We start from the raw sequence: 15,436 nt of genomic DNA on the forward strand, positions 1-15,436 counted from the left end.
GGCGAGAGCCACAATCCCAGTGGCGTAACGACTTATGTCGGCGGGGTAGGTTGTTACCGCGACAGCGTTCAGATTTGGGTTCTTTAAACGCGAGGTCGCTACTTTAGTATCCTATTTTCGTTAATAACGCTAGCAGACATACCTGTGTCTTCATCGTAAGCGTTGGATTGGCGTTGGAGGTCGATCTTACTTACTTTATACAGTTTCGAATTCAAGTTCCGACCGGCAGCCGCCGTGGATGATAATACATGTAACACAGAAAAAGACCAGAACGTTGACAGTACAGTACGCAACCGAAGGACCCACAATAAGCGTGCAATTATACCTGATCCATATAGATGCTGATACTGGCAGTGGAAGGCGTGCAAATGCCTAACGATAGATGGAGCAAAGTAGATATCCTTAAACTGAAGGTGATGTTGGTCCTTGTATGGCTTCCAGAGTCGAATTCAAGAGTAGGGGTGAGAGGTATATCAGTGGGGTTTCCGCGCGACGAACCCGCGCAGTGATCTACACAAGTCCTTTCGTGCCTTCATTTCGTCGACGGGTTTCATGTCAACGGAGTTCCTCCAAACTCGCCAATCTGGTCGTTCACCTGGTGCCTCGGGCCATGTAAGCTCCGAGGCAAGATGCTCTCGCATTCCAATGCGATCCATCATGTCGCTGTTCGGCACTTGAATTGAAGGAATAGCTAAGCCCGGTGAGAAGATCACGTACCTTTCCCAGTTCGCCCATGCCCAATCAAAGCTTTCTTTTGCTATGGATTTGTTGGAAACCTGATAGCGCCCGTCTTTACGACGGCCAGTGGTGACCGGTGGTAGGTCTGGGCTATACATCCTTTCGTACTCAACCCATATCGCCTCTTTACAGCCTACTACCATTTGAACAGCTCTCGCCAAATGCATAGAAGCCCAGTTCGACGCAGATTTCCGGGATTGAGAGGTGCAGGAATCGCGACTTGCATGTTCTTCAGAATCCGAATGGCGGCTAGCTGTAGCATGAAGTTTAAAATGACTTTCGAGATCGAATGTTCCCGAGTCGCGAATTCTTGGAAGTCGTGAACCAGGTGAATTGGGCGGCAGTGGTATGTTTAACGGTGCATGCGTTTTGACATCAGTAAAGCATGATGAAAGATAAAAAGGGAGGACAGTGACAAGTTGAGAGGCTAAAAACCTATGAGAAAGCATCGCTTCCCAAGCCGATTTTAGTCTTGAGTGATCTTGAGGATGACTTTGGTACGCAAATGTGGGTATCGGGGTGGGGGGTAGAATGTAGCTATAAGACCGTGAGGAGAGCGGCGACTTGGAAGTGGAATAGGTTGACGGAGGTGAAGAGGTGGAGGTGGGTGACTCCTGCAGTAGCGATAGATCAGGTTTTTTTAGTCGAGCTTTCGAGAGATAGATCGTCTTGACTGGGTATCCAAGGATTGGAAGAGGTTATAGAACTTCTGGCAGAAACACTCCCAGAGGGAAACGAGTCGATTAGTGGGAGGTCAATGTTCAAGGGAGCCGGCTGTGGTCGTGGTCGTGGTCGTGAAGATTCGCCTGAGTCTTCATGAGAACCTTGCGTATAACGTACTACTGGTTGAGTTGTATACCGACCAGTGAGTGGGCGGGGTAACGTGGTAAGGAAAACGCTCGGTCATAGTCACCGGTATCTTCATCCTGGGACCCTGGTGCCTTCCCCATTCAGAAATACCTAGTTCGTTTACCTAGCTCCTGCCCTCGTCTCGTTCCGTCCACAAGACTTTTTTTCCCAAACTCACAACTTCACTACTATGTCTGATGCAGAGAAACCTGTCGTCGAGGCAGAAAGCAAAAAATCTACTTCCTTCCCTGAAGCCGATTTGACGAAGTACAAGGTTCGTACAACTATTTTTCCCCTTGGTCGTCCCCCTTACGTGCGATTACAATATTTTCGCTAGACGGCCGCAGATATCGTCCGCGATGTCATGAAAAAGCTAATCGAACTCGCCGTCGATGGAGCAAGAATCTTGGATCTTTGCATCGAAGGAGATAAGCTCATCGAGCAAGGAACTGGTGCGGTTTATAATAAAGCAGTTAAGGGAGTGAAAGTTCCAAAAGGTGCGATCATTAACCCTGTCTTTCTCATCCTCGAGTTCGCTCTAACTCTCTGAGTCCAGGTATTGCCTTCCCCACTAGCATCTCCGTCAACAACACCGTTTCCCACTTCTCACCTCTCGAGTGCGTGTCGTTTAGGTACCACCGATTATGACGATTTTAACCGATGTTCGGTCTCTTTCTGTTAATCCTAGGTCCGACCCCCAATCCTCGCAAACTTTAGCAAAAGACGATGTCGTGAAGATCCACATTGGAGCTCACATTGACGGTTTTGCTGCTGTCAGTGCTGAAACCATCGTCATCGGTGCCAGTAAAGAAAACCCCGTGGTGGGACGAAGGGCAGATGCTCTCAGTGCAGCATGGCATTCTGCTGAGATAGCTATGCGTTTAGTTAAAGCAGGAACCAAAAACTGGGCGGTCACGGAGGCCATACAGAAAGTTGCCTCGGCCTGGGATTGTAAACCAGTAGAGGGTGCGTGTATTGATGATCATGCCCGATCTAGACTAATGTTATAATCTCCCTCTTCATTTAGGTATGTTGTCTTGCCAGCAGACACAAAACGTAATCGACGGCAAGAAGCGAATCATATTGAACCCAAGCGAGGCTCAGAAGCGCGATTTCGAGGCTTGCACGTTTGCCGAGGGTGAAGTGTATGGCATCGACATCCTCGTCTCCACCGGGGAGGATGGAAAGGTCAGAAACTTTTGTTACTGAGTTGGAAAACTGGTTTATCGTCCGCATGCAGGCTCGTGTAGAAGAATCAAGGACCACGATCTACCAGAGGGATTCTAGTGTGACATATCAGCTCAAGATGAAGAACTCACGTGCGGTGTTCTCAGAGGTGCAGAAGAAGGCTGGCGCTTTCCCATTCAACATCCGTGTTCTCGAAGACGAGAAGCGTGCGCGTATGGGGTTGCAAGAAGCTGTCCAACACAGTCTGGTCAAGCCATATGAGGTTGTGTAAGTTATTCGAGGTGCCTTGTACCGTTTCATTCGCGTGTTCTGACTCACTTGAATAGATACGCGCCTTCTAACACTTTTGTCGCCGCCTACCACTTCACTATTGCACTCTTACCCAACGGGCCCTCACTCATTACTCATCCTCCCATCTGGTATAAGCCTGAACTTGTAAAGACGGAGAAGGAGCTTGAAGACGAGGAACTCAAAGACCTGTTAACGAAAAGTTTACGGGAGAGTAAGAAGAACAAGAAGAAGGCGCAGGGAGCCAAAGAGGATTAAAGACTTGGTAAAAACACTTAAAGAATGGCCCATGTTGATTGATATTATATTGGAGGAAGAATGCTGCATTGGAAATCTGATCAAGTCTCGTTTCCCAAAGCTGATCACTTGAGTAAATTAACTTTGTATATCGTATGTCGTTGTAGCGGGTCAAAAATTTGAATATCATGAATGTCGCTGTTCGGCCTCTGTACCAAAATGTTCTATTGTACGGACTACGAGGGCGACGTTCTCCAGGAACGCATTGACTGTCAATCGTGCGAGACGTATTGTAAGTGTAGTGAATTCGCTATTGCAGAGTCTCAGTGAGAAATATTCCTTCATGGATCGGATTAACAAACGCGTGAAGTACGTTGCCTTCGACTAACATAGCTCTCTTTACCGCGTGAGGTTGTAGTTCAGGATCCACCTCGATAGAGCTTTTTGCTATCAAAGCATGCTTCTCCGAGGCAAAAGGTATCTGAACCGTACTGATTACACACGTTAAGCTGATTGATTTACAGATAAATATGAAACTTGCACTGTGTGCCATTCGCTCGTCGCTTCTGGAGACATGATGGTGGTTTTGAAGATGGAAGTACCGGATCATGTGTCAACAGCCAACAACAACAGTAGTGACACGTTTCCTGTCTAAGTATACACCACTTGATCTTGTACATTATTCGTATTGTACCTATGCCACATTAGCCTCCATGGCACGATTTTTCGGGATGTTTCTGCTTGACCCGAAGAATGAACCTCGTAGTACCCAGGCGGAGAATAGCTATCGCAACTATTGGCACCATCCTCGTGCACTCAAGAACATTCTAAACCACGGTCCCATATCATTCCATCCTTCGTCTTTCATTCGAGGAGGGTACCAACTATTACTCTCCAAGCAAGTAACCCTCTCCGGATGTGGCATCATTGCCAGCACCCTCCCATCTCGACTTTGTATGCCCGTCACACCACCTGGTGACGCATTCGGGTTCAAAGGGTAACGCGTGGTAGGGAGCCCTTTCGAGTCCACATACCTCACAGCAACCGCATTGGAAGAAGCACCAGAAGGTAAGAACGACGCTCTGCCTTCCCCATGTGCGATTGCAACAGGTAATTTCGAGTTCCTCATGTCTCGTAAAAAGACAGACCGACGAGTGACTGGGTTATCGACTACTTCGACCATGGAAACCCGTGCTTCGAATCGTTCTGAACGATTGGATTTGAACTCTGGCCACTCTGTGGAGGTCGTGCCATGTGCTTGGGAAACATCATCGCCATCGCCATCGCCTAGGTCAACTCCTCCTCTAACCAACGCACTCAAGAATTGACATCCGTTACAAATGCCCAGTGTAAACGTGTCCTTCCTTCTAAAGAACCCCTCGAATTCCGCTCTTGCGCGTGAATTCATCAACACGGAATTTGCCCACCCTTTACCAGCACCCAAAACATCTCCATAGGAGAATCCGCCACAAGCGACTAGTCCGACAAAGTCCGAGAGTGATAGTGATTTGTGAGAGGACGCGGAGACCAGGGCGACGGCATTGGAAGAAGGTGTTGAGAATGAGGGAGTCAAATACCCAAGAATGTCCGACATATGCACGTCGACAGCCTCAAATCCAGCGGCATAGAAAGCCCAAGCCATTTCCACATGCCCGTTCACTCCTTGCTCTCTCAGCACCGCCACTTTTGGTCGGTGAACAAGAAGCTTTTCTGGAGAAGGGATCGGAGTCGATGCTCCCGCCGGAGAGGGCCTTCCTGTTATTGGTGAAGTGGGTCCAAAGGACGGCTCGTAGTAAATCCCTCGATAGCCGGCATCATCAATGAGAGCGAATTCCTCTTGGGCGCACTGTGCATTATCTCGGATCTGTTGCATCCTGAACGAAGTTTCGCTCCACAGCTTCTCCAGCGTCTCTCGGGTGTTGGTGTAGACCGGTTTTCCGTTGAGTGTGAAGATAATGTGTGCTTGCGTAGTAGGGGAACCAACCACATGCAACGATGTCTCGGTAGAGAAACCCGCAGACGTGAATACCTCTTTGAACTTCGCCAGGTCGCGCTTCCGAATCTGGAACAAAGCACCCAGTTCCTCATTGAAGAGTGCTCTCACCAGTGCCTCTTCCTCCTTTGTAACATCATCCTGAACGACCGAGTCAAGAGAAATTTCAATTCCGCATCTCCCAGCGAATGCCATTTCAACCACACCGCCAAACAGACCACCGTCACTCCTATCATGATACGCCAATACCATTCCGGGATATTTGGCCCTTATAACCTGTGTCACTCGGAAGAACACGACGAAAGAGTCGGTGTCTGCTCCTGTTAAATCGGGCGTCGGTTCTTCAGAGTAGAAAGACAGTGAGACTTTCGGATAAAACACTTGTGCGAGTGATGAGCCTGCCATTCGTTGTTTACCCGAAGCGAGATCTACGAAGACGAGGATGGTCTCTGTTTCTTCGGCCACTTTAATTTGAGGCGTCCACGTTTCCCGAACGTCTTGGACAGCAGCGAACGCGGTAACGACGAGGGTTACAGGCGCTGATACCTCTTTCTCGATTTCGCGGTCTGTCCCAATGTGACATTTCAGACTAACTCCTTTGTTCAGATGAAAACACATACCGTCAACGTATTCTCTCCAGCCCATCCTCATGCTCATGCTGTCCTTCCCGACAGGAACGCCGACACCCAATTTGACAGCTAAATCCATACCTATGGCTTGTACTGCATCGTATAAAGCAGCTCCCTCACCGGATTTAGAGGCGGCCGACATCCAGTTACAACTCAGTTTGATTTTATTGAGGGGGTTGCCCGAGTTCTGTTGAAATAATCAAGATCTATAACGAATTGTACGCGGGGGGAGGAAGAGGGAAGCCAACTAACCTCCGAATCCCCGACACCACATCCAATATAAGCAGCAGCCAAATTGGTCAGTGATTCGGCGAGAGCCATTCGTGCCGAAGCACCTGGATCAAGCAAAGCCAACGGCGGCCTTTCACCTGACGAAAATGCCTCTCCCGCAAAACAACGCAGTCTCCCTGTTCCTACGGGGGTAGAGTAACCCGCCCGAACGACCGCTACATCCGCGACTGGAACTTGCCAAGGCCCTATCATCTGGTCTCTGGTTACCAATCCCGTAATGCTACGATCTCCAATGGTGATGAGGAAAGATTTGGACCCGATTGCAGGAAATTGGAGGAGGCGGGTTATTGCTTCTGAAAGGTCAATCTTTGGGGTCGCTTCACTTGAGTGGGTAACGAAGGATGCCGCGGGAGGAACGTGATTATCACTTCTCTTCATCCTCTCGACGCCTCCGAATAGAACACTCATATCGACTCTGATAACGTCCTCCTGTCGTTCCTCATCTCGAACGACGAGAGTCTCGTTTAGGGTTGCATGGCCGACCAGGGAGTAGGGACACCTGGGATGTCTATTAGTAAAGGGGAAATTGGAGGAAGCCAATAAATAACCCCACCGTTCTCTACGACATATCTCTTCAAACACATTCAGAGCAATGCCATCCGCATCTGCGTCGATTGCGAGCACATAGCGCTCCTGCGATTCGTTACACCAAATTTCCATCGGCAACATTGAAGAATCCGCTAATGTCATCACTACCGTTAGATGAGCCAGAAAACCAAAGAGCATGTCGCTCACCAACAGCAATACGATTCAAATTGATGTAGGCTCCCAAACCTGAATCATGTACAAGTTCTGGTAACGCATTCGAGAGACCTCCAGCTCCGACGTCGTGGATCGAGAGAATCGGGTTTTTCGCTGAATGGGGCAAAGCGTTAAAACACACTCGGAACGGAGGGAGGTAACTACCAGCACCTAATGCAACGCACCCCTCGATGACTCCCTGTGCTCTTCTTTCCATCTCTGCATTATCTCTTTGTACGCTTCCAAAGTCAAGTTCCTGACGTTTCTTGCTGTCCTCGTTTTTGCTTGAGACTTTAGAGACTCCCTGTTGACTACTGGCAGCGCCTCCACCCAGGCCGATCAGCATCCCAGGGCCGCCGAGCACCACGAGATGTGTTCCAGGGCTGACAGGTTTCCTCTTGTAAGCTGTTCGCTCACGATCCGCGCCTGGCTCTAGTCAACGCCCAGTTGGTGAATACCCTTTCGAAAGAGGATGAAACCGTACCTCTTGGGAAAGGTGGAGGTTTCACCGCCAGCTCTGGCCGAACTGTTCCCATCCCTCCGGCAAGCATTACGGGTTTGTGGTACCCTCGATAGGTAATCTTGTTAGTGGTAGCTATTATTTTTTTTGTTGTTGTCAAAAAGCCAGTTCGTATACGAGAATATTTGAATGAAGAGAAACCCACCTTCTTCTCTTTGCAGGAAAACTCTCCAAAACCCACCCAACCCAGGTCTACCAAATTCATTACTGAAATCTGCTGCGCCCAAAGGACCCTCTAACATAATATCCAAAGCACTCGCAATGTGAACCGGTTTCCCAACACCATCTCGCTCCCCATCTTTTTCCCAATCATGTGTGAAATCTGGTATACACAATGGGCTGGTAATAAACCCGACCAGGCCCGCTTTCGTTCTTGATCCTCTACCGGTAGCTGATTCATCTCGGATTTCACCACCGGCGCCGGTAGCCGCCCCAGGGTAAGGTGAAACAGCCGTCGGGTGGTTGTGAGTTTCTACTTTAATCAGAATCGGGGTGGGTTCTGAATTGGAGGTTGGGGTATAGGACAGCACACTAGTAGCTGTAGAGGATCCGGAAGGTGCAGGGCTGAAGCGATATGCATCGTGACCCTCAAAGACGGCCGCGTTGTCACTGTAGGCAGAGATTGTGTTGTTCTTCCCTTGAGCGTTGAGAGATTTTTCGGTGTTTCGAATCATGCCAAAAAGAGAGCCTCCAGAGCCATCTTTGCGTTTCTAAGACAATAACGTTTAGTCAGAATATTTGGAGAATGAGTCCACGTACACCCTCCCCTGTCATGATCTCACCATCCAGAGTCCATTCAGCGTTAAATATTTTATGTCTGCAATGTTCGCTATTGACCTGAGCGAACATGAACAGCTCAGCATCTGTAGGGTTTCGTTGGAGAGTTTCTGCGTATCCCTTGGCTATGGTGCGCTTTAAACTTCAGGTAAGGGACATAAGGAAGCGTAGAAAGGCCAACCTAGGTATTCAACATCACTGTCACTCAACGCAAGGCCCAGATCCACGTTTGCTTGTCGAAGCACCGAAACTCTCCCTTCGCGCGTATTATGTGAAAGGAGGTCAATCGTCGTAAGAGGTTTTCGCTTTGTCATCGAAGAAGTATGAAAAATTTCCTCGGATGGTGGCAGTATATTTCGATGAATAGATTGAGTCATTCTGTCGTGTAAATGAGGCGCGAACGGGGAAATATCGACTACCTCTGTCTCTTTCGCATCGTCATTGAAAGTGAGAAGGAAAACAACACCGCGTTCGATACGCTGTATGACACAGCCCAAGTTGCATATGCCAGCAATATCTGTAGCCTTGGACGACCAGGGAGATATCGAACCGGGTCGTGGAAGTACGAAGAGAAGAAGTTGGCCACTGGTTGGGTGCTTTTCTGAGTTTGGATACGTGTAAGAAAGCGGCGTGAAATGCGAGTGGACGAACAAGAATACCTTCAAGCTTCTTTCCCAATCTCGATCCGGCATTTTCACCATACTGCAGCAATCGATCCAACGTGTCTCTCTGTTCGATATCCAACCGATGAGAACCGTTCAGTTTGACTAGATGCAAGTATATCGCGTCAACATTGGCGATAGACTGGTTGATTCCTTGGAGCTGTTTAAGGAGCGTCTGGCGTTTAGATGTTGAGAGATAGGATGGACCTGGAATGGTTAACATTTTCGACATTCTTCCTTGTATGCTATGAAGTTCGAACGTTTGGGATTTCGAAACAGGTGTACTCGATAGATGTGGACCCACTGCAAGGGGGGAAAAATAAAAATCGGGCCGATCGATTGTCCCGTCGCAGGCAAATTAGAGCCCGTTCGGTCCGCTGGCTGTAACCCACGAATACCCACTCTGACTGCCTTCCTCGCCGTTCCCGTGAGCGCAGGTGTACGACTTCGCAATATCTAGTACCTTAGCACAGTAGTGAGTTGTTTTGTCGTGTAGTGCTCCCACACGGCACAGGCAACTTTCATAGAGGCACAGAGTAAAAAGGATACGGCGTCAAAGCTAGCTTAAACAGTGGTTCAGATGTACGCGTAAGCTCCATCTGTAAGTAGTACTCGTTTCAAAACTTCTGAGGCCCTCTCACCTTAAGACAATACCTTTAACTTCGATTCAGACCCCCATGCCCATCACCGAATTCGCAACCTTCCAAATCAACACAGCCATCACATCCGACCCCCTTCCAACCCTCTTTAAACGAGTCCAAGAATCCCAATCCTCATGGTCATCGTACCCTGTCCTCTTCTACTCAGACGTGACGCGCTCATCTTCATCTTCCACCATCTACTTGATATCAGGCTGGGAATCCGTCGCAGCTCATCAAAAGTGGATTGAGAGCGCGGAGAATCAGGAATTGCTCAAGCTCTTTAAGCCTTACCTCCAGATAACGGGCTTCTCCCATCTAACTCTGGATTTCAATGAATTCCAAAAGGGTGTTTCGTCCGATCCCGAGGGGCTTTTGGCCGTCAAGAACGGACAGGTGCAATGTGATTTAGGAGAACCGCTATGGACTGGACAAGGATACGATTTGGAGGATGACAGCGGACCTTTATTCCAATTCGCGTTTTACCGAGGAGCGGAACAAGCCACGTCCAAAGATGGGACTCTGCTCATGAAACGCGTACCGGAATTTTGAGCATCCTTAATGTAGCTTTAGTGAGAAAACGATGTGTAATGCAGAAGTATAAGCACATATTGTACGCAACGGTTATTTCGGGTAGGGATTTAAAGCTGCAGACGTCACCAGCTTCTACTCGACAGTAAAACACAATGCCCACCGACCAAAAAGAAGGAACAGCACCATCGAGAAAGAAGAATCAACAGCAAAGAAATCTCTTCCCCAGAGTACTGTTCTACGATACAGAAGACACAGCTCATGACTCCAGACCTGAGGAAAGAAAAATAGAGGATAATGATAAAAAAGGGAAAGTTTGAACACCACGATGATACCCAGCGCCGACACCAGGGCGTATCACCATGGTAAAGAGTGGATACACACGGTATATCAGCAAGGATTACTATGGACAAAGAAGGACGATGAGACTAAGCATTAAGTCATCCGGGGTATAATGGCTTCAAAGGGAAGCAGCGAGAACAGCGCCGATGGCGCCGAGAATAAGCACGGGCGTAGTGGTTTGGCGAAGAGCACCGTTACTTGAAGTGTAAGGGTCGTTGGCAACACCACCCACGGGTCCATTACTGTTACCAGTGGAGCCCGTCGAACCGGTGGAAGACGAAGAGGACGCGGCTTTAGTTGGAGTGACGACCAAACTAAGAAAGGGGCGTAGACATGTTAATTCAGCCCGTTCACATGAGAGCATAAAAGAACTCACGTTCCGGCAGCCTCACTGCTGCTGGCAGTAGAAGAAGCGGAGCTGGAGGCAGATGAGGCAGTCTTGAATTCGGCACGGACACAACTGTCATCATCACTGGGCTGAACAGTGATCTATATAGTAAAGCCATATAAGCATAAAAGAAGGAAATAGGAATGGATAACCTGAATTACATACCTCGCCAGACCAAGCTTCCACATCCTCAGTGTCTAAAGAGGTGAGCACAAGTTTCGTGCCCGCGGGAACATCGACCTTCCAAGTATAAGAGTTACCGTCATGATCACCCAAGTCGGCACTACGAAGGGAGAGATATTGTCGGTGAAAGAATGAGTGAGACAACAGGTGCTACTCACAGGATGTTGCCATTGCAGGCATCGCTAGCAGGGACTGCAATGATGTTAACAGGTCCCTTAGCGCCCTCCCAGGTAATGGCAGCGTCTTGACACTGTGGTACAAGTCCGTCAGCTTTGAGCAAAAAAAGCCGATTGTCAGGATTATTAACACACCTGAGTCAATGAAGGGGTCGCTAGGGTGTAATCAGCCAGAACGTTCTGGACAGACGCAGCAGCGAAAAGAGCGACAGTAATGAATGTGGCGAACATGATGAGTATCGCTTCGTGGTAAGAAAGAGGTGGGAGGAGTCGGTTTTATACACTCGGGGAGTTGCAAAGGAAGGTAGGGGGACGAAAAGAAATTTAATCAACACCGCTCTTCAAAAAGGGCGTGTGGGCTGCATGTCCAAACATGTCAAAATACCGTAACCATCAATACGTTTCATCTCGACATGTCGTAAGCACAGTAAATTTAAATAATTAAATATCAAGAATGGATGGAATAAGTAACGGTCGACCCCTTACCACCCTTTGAGCTACGCTTTAAACTTATAGCTTCGCCCATTTGAACGTCGCAAGCATTGTTCTTTTCGAAATCCTAGCATCATAATAGGTGGTCAGAAAAACGTCAAATACGACAAGCCGTATTAGTAGTTGCCATGGACACATCATGACATTGTTCACAGAATAGAACAATCCTGAGCAAAACAAAAGTTACTCACCCTGAGTGAACTACTGCAGATGGCTCTTTCTTCATTCCTTCAACAGGAACACGATCTTCAACAGATACATAATCTCGTTTACTAGATCCAACGTAAACCTATAATCCAACGGAAGACGAAAAGGAGGGGAAGAGTCGGTCAGAGATCCGTCCAGATTCAGATCACAGGAGAGACCGCTCATCACCTGTCTTGGCCGCCAAATTTTGACCCCTCCTGGTTGGAGCATCATCTAGACCAGATTGTTGGGTAAGCAAAAGTCGACAAAGGCGGACCTGATCTGAGCGTCGCGGATAAACGTACCTGACGCCAGTGTGCCAACCAACCGACCACACGGGGTACCGCAAACAACACCGGGAAAAAGTCCAAAGGAAAGCCTGTTATATGAATTGATAATGAATGAATTCCGGATGCTCGTCATTTCCGGGAGGAAAAGTCACTGCGTACCCATCGCTCGGTAAATGAGTCCACTACACGTGTGAGCGGAACGCGTACAGATTGAGATTTTAAAGGAAAACACCGCTTACCTCCTGCAAACCACGTTCAGTCAACATGTTCGGAACAAGAAACACGAGTATGACTCTTACCAAAAATCAACGTTGGGTGCTAGCCTTCGTTTGATGAAATACTCATCTTTCATGGCTGCCTCGTGAAGGGCCATGGCGGTCTCGAGCAGCTCGTCTTTGCCGGTTCTGCATTATGCGCCATATATGTCAATCAGTCCATCAAGTATGAAGACATGTACTGAAGATAATCCCACTCACATTTTGAACACCTCGTCGGCTGTCTTCCGTACAATGAACGACCGTGGATCAGAGGTTTTGTACACCCTATGATATCCAGACAGACAGACAGACAGAAGATTACTGTTAGAACGATTCGGTACCGCCTAAAAACCGAAAGTGAAACACCAACCGGTGACCAAATCCAGACAAAACCCTTTCTCTTCTTTTGACAGCTTCGAGGAATGCTGGTACGTTTTCGGGGCTACAAAAGAAGGGGGAAATGCAGTTGGAATTACAACCGTTCTCGCTGTGAGGTCAGGAATCCTTACCGCCCTATGGAGATCAACATTCGAATCACGGCTTCATTCGCCCCTCCTGTAAGAAATGGAATTTCTCAGAGTTAGGCTTCATACTGTCGAGAGTAATCGAGACGAACCGTGCAATGGCCCGCTATTGCAGGTTCAAGGTGTATATGAGCAATTGAGAATCATATAATTCAAAGAAACGCACTAGAGTGATGCACAACCAGCCCTGAATGAATATCACCCAGTCAGCTTTATTTTAGGTGGATGTGTAAAGCTCAAAACTCACGCAATAGCAGAATACGGGTCAACAAGGGAACTCCCCGTCTGTAGAACAGTCGTAGCAGACGCATTCAGCTCATGGTCGGCATGTAGTAGGAAAAGCACATCGAGCGCCTTTTCCAGAACAGGATTCGGTTTGTATCCTTCCTGGCCGAGATGATCCATCTGGTACAGGAAACTTTTGACGTACTGTTAGTCATTTCAATCATGCCTCCCAAGGCCGGAACTTACGAGCCAGTATAGCTTAAACCATGGGGTGGAATAACAAACTCCCTTCCTTGTCGGACTCGGTACGCCATCCTTCAAGTTATCCGTGAAGATTGTCATGTCCGACGTGAAAGGCAAAAGTGATAAAACTTACGCAGCCAACGTAGTCGCCTTCCCGATCAACCGATATATCTGTTTATCCATAGTCTCAAACGACTCCTTGGATCCGGCTGTATACAAATTTTGCCCTTGGAGAGAAGGATTCGCTTCATTGTAGTATGAACCCATGTATGCGAATGCGCTGGTGAGGATTGACATTGGGTGGGCGTCATAACTGGAGAGGGGAGAGCGTATGTTAATGCGACGAAAGCATTGAAACGGATAGCTTTCAGGAAACAAATTGACGAACCGGAACGAACGGAAGAACTGGGCTGCATCGGAGTGTACATATGAATGGTGCATGACTTCATCTTGGAAGGTTTTGAATTGTGGGGCAGTGGGTAATGAGCCGTATATCAAGAGATAGGCTAGAATGAAGGAAGTGATACACAAATCATAATCATCGAGGACTGGTCAGGAACGTACCGGTTTCGAGGTGGGATGACCGAGTAGCAAGTTGTTCAATTGGGTATCCTCTGCAAACCAACTCAGCCTTCCCGAGAGGTATATCTATGTCGCCTCCGTCTCACCTGTACCGAAGAACTGTCGACATACGCGTTGAGAACGGGTTGTGGTCGGTTGTTGCGAGTCTAATGTCACGCACCTCCTGCTTCGCCATCGATATATGTGATCTCACTCCTCATCACAGCCGTATTCAAAAACCCCTTGTCCGAAACTCTCAAGCCCTTTTCGGTTTCATTTTCTTCTCGCTCGTTCGCTGCTCGAGGTGCTTGAATTGAATTGAACGCCGTTGCTGGGACGGTATTGTCTTCAATTCTATTATACACAACCTGGTCATCAAAAGAATCTCCCTGGGATGGTTATGCCAACGTACGGTATCTCGTATGTTTTCCCAGTCCTATTATCTCGTACCGAAAGAGTGTTCTTGGTCTGTGCTGTCGGGTTACCCATCTAGGATGTTGCTGAGGGAGGAGAGGACGGGTGGAAATAGACAACCGGGAGCGTTGCCGCCGATTTCACATGCGTGGAAGCTTTTTAAATAACGGGCCGGTACGTGTAGTATTCGGACCGGTCAGGTACGAAGACGTGTTTTCAGGTGGATGCGTGTGACCGTAACGGTCACCGCATCTTCTCTTCGCACCACCATCTGCTCGCGTTCGACGTCCATACACTGACGACGAACCTTGTTTCGACGCGTTCCCCTCCCTCATCTCTTCCGCTCTTCACTTGCCCTTCCTTTATCTTCGCTCTCTACGCTTGTTTTTCACCTCCTTTCGCAGTTCTGCTTCTCGCTCTCTATGACTTCATCATCGGCTGCTATGGCTGCTCCTTCAATTCGTTTACGTCCTAGGCCTCAACCGGTCAATGTGGTGAGAAGACGCGGTCTCCACGGCAGATTTGCAACGGCGGGCGACGATGACGTCGAGGACGACATCAACGACCATTTTAGCGATGATCCAATTCCTCTCCACGACACGTCCCCTGCTGCTCCCCCGTGTGTCACCTCTGCTCCCAATCCGGATGCCCGCTCCACAGAGGATGACATCCCTGGCTCTGCTGGCGCATCTACAACTCAGCCCACGGGTTCTACTGCCGGTTCCGCACGCATACAGCCAGGGCCCTCCCCCAGCGTTCCCGCCCGCTCTCGCTCTCACTCGCCCTCCACCCCCATCTCTCCCCCTCGCTTCTCCCGCAGGGAAAAGGGGAAGGATCGGGACGTGGCCGCTCAACAGGACCCGCAGGTCGGCTCTTCTCATGGAGGTACGCCCGCAGGCTATCTGTTGCACTCTAGCTAACTCATGCCCGCAGGCACAGCTCATGGACTCGACACGGCGGCTAGCCGTGCTATGCCTTCATGCGGTAAGATGCCTGCTGGCTTGCCACCCCGCTTTAACTCACTTGTGCCCGCAGGCCCGTTTGCGATTGTGGACCCAGCTATGAACCGTATC

General features: G+C 48.8%; 5 protein-coding genes across 5 annotated transcripts; 1 reads left to right on the plus strand and 4 right to left on the minus strand.

Moving 5' to 3' along the window:
* Positions 1–3,486: 3,486 nt before the first annotated feature.
* E1B28_011165 (uncharacterized protein) lies at positions 3,487–3,876 on the minus strand (the record flags this gene model as incomplete). The annotated part of the gene is made up of 3 exons (XM_043156170.1): positions 3,487–3,610; positions 3,663–3,791; positions 3,842–3,876. The coding sequence occupies 3 exons, from the start codon at positions 3,874–3,876 to the stop codon at positions 3,487–3,489; spliced, it is 288 nt and encodes a 95-aa protein (XP_043005955.1).
* A 217-nt stretch (positions 3,877–4,093) lies between these two features.
* On the minus strand, positions 4,094–9,136 carry E1B28_011166 (uncharacterized protein; the record flags this gene model as incomplete). The annotated part of the gene is made up of 11 exons (XM_043156171.1): positions 4,094–5,859; positions 5,914–6,109; positions 6,175–6,712; positions 6,767–6,893; positions 6,949–7,068; positions 7,126–7,386; positions 7,439–7,549; positions 7,620–8,184; positions 8,234–8,376; positions 8,433–8,852; positions 8,911–9,136. The coding sequence occupies 11 exons, from the start codon at positions 9,134–9,136 to the stop codon at positions 4,094–4,096; spliced, it is 4,473 nt and encodes a 1,490-aa protein (XP_043005956.1).
* A 163-nt stretch (positions 9,137–9,299) lies between these two features.
* Positions 9,300–10,116, plus strand: E1B28_011167 (uncharacterized protein). The gene is made up of 2 exons (XM_043156172.1): positions 9,300–9,514; positions 9,585–10,116. The coding sequence occupies exon 2, from the start codon at positions 9,591–9,593 to the stop codon at positions 10,101–10,103; it is 513 nt and encodes a 170-aa protein (XP_043005957.1). The 5' UTR covers positions 9,300–9,514; positions 9,585–9,590; the 3' UTR covers positions 10,104–10,116.
* A 426-nt stretch (positions 10,117–10,542) lies between these two features.
* On the minus strand, positions 10,543–11,402 carry E1B28_011168 (uncharacterized protein; the record flags this gene model as incomplete). Its single annotated transcript, XM_043156173.1, has 5 exons — positions 10,543–10,738; positions 10,801–10,913; positions 10,978–11,095; positions 11,154–11,245; positions 11,307–11,402. The coding sequence occupies 5 exons, from the start codon at positions 11,400–11,402 to the stop codon at positions 10,543–10,545; spliced, it is 615 nt and encodes a 204-aa protein (XP_043005958.1).
* A 147-nt stretch (positions 11,403–11,549) lies between these two features.
* E1B28_011169 (uncharacterized protein) lies at positions 11,550–14,491 on the minus strand. The gene is made up of 19 exons (XM_043156174.1): positions 14,362–14,491; positions 14,131–14,303; positions 14,057–14,069; positions 13,953–14,002; positions 13,777–13,894; positions 13,522–13,701; positions 13,392–13,460; positions 13,168–13,338; positions 13,087–13,107; positions 13,013–13,026; positions 12,906–12,951; positions 12,767–12,838; positions 12,616–12,681; positions 12,485–12,543; positions 12,299–12,308; positions 12,155–12,228; positions 12,039–12,083; positions 11,855–11,952; positions 11,550–11,730 (listed from the first exon to the last, which is right to left on the minus strand). Exons 1-18 carry the CDS (start codon positions 14,436–14,438, stop codon positions 11,936–11,938), a joined length of 1,275 nt encoding a protein of 424 aa, XP_043005959.1. The 5' UTR covers positions 14,439–14,491; the 3' UTR covers positions 11,550–11,730; positions 11,855–11,935.
* Between the last annotated feature and the right edge of the window lie 945 nt (positions 14,492–15,436).

This window comes from Marasmius oreades, chromosome 7 (assembly GCF_018924745.1).
Source record: "Marasmius oreades isolate 03SP1 chromosome 7, whole genome shotgun sequence".
Taxonomy (NCBI): Eukaryota; Fungi; Basidiomycota; class Agaricomycetes; order Agaricales; family Marasmiaceae; genus Marasmius; species Marasmius oreades.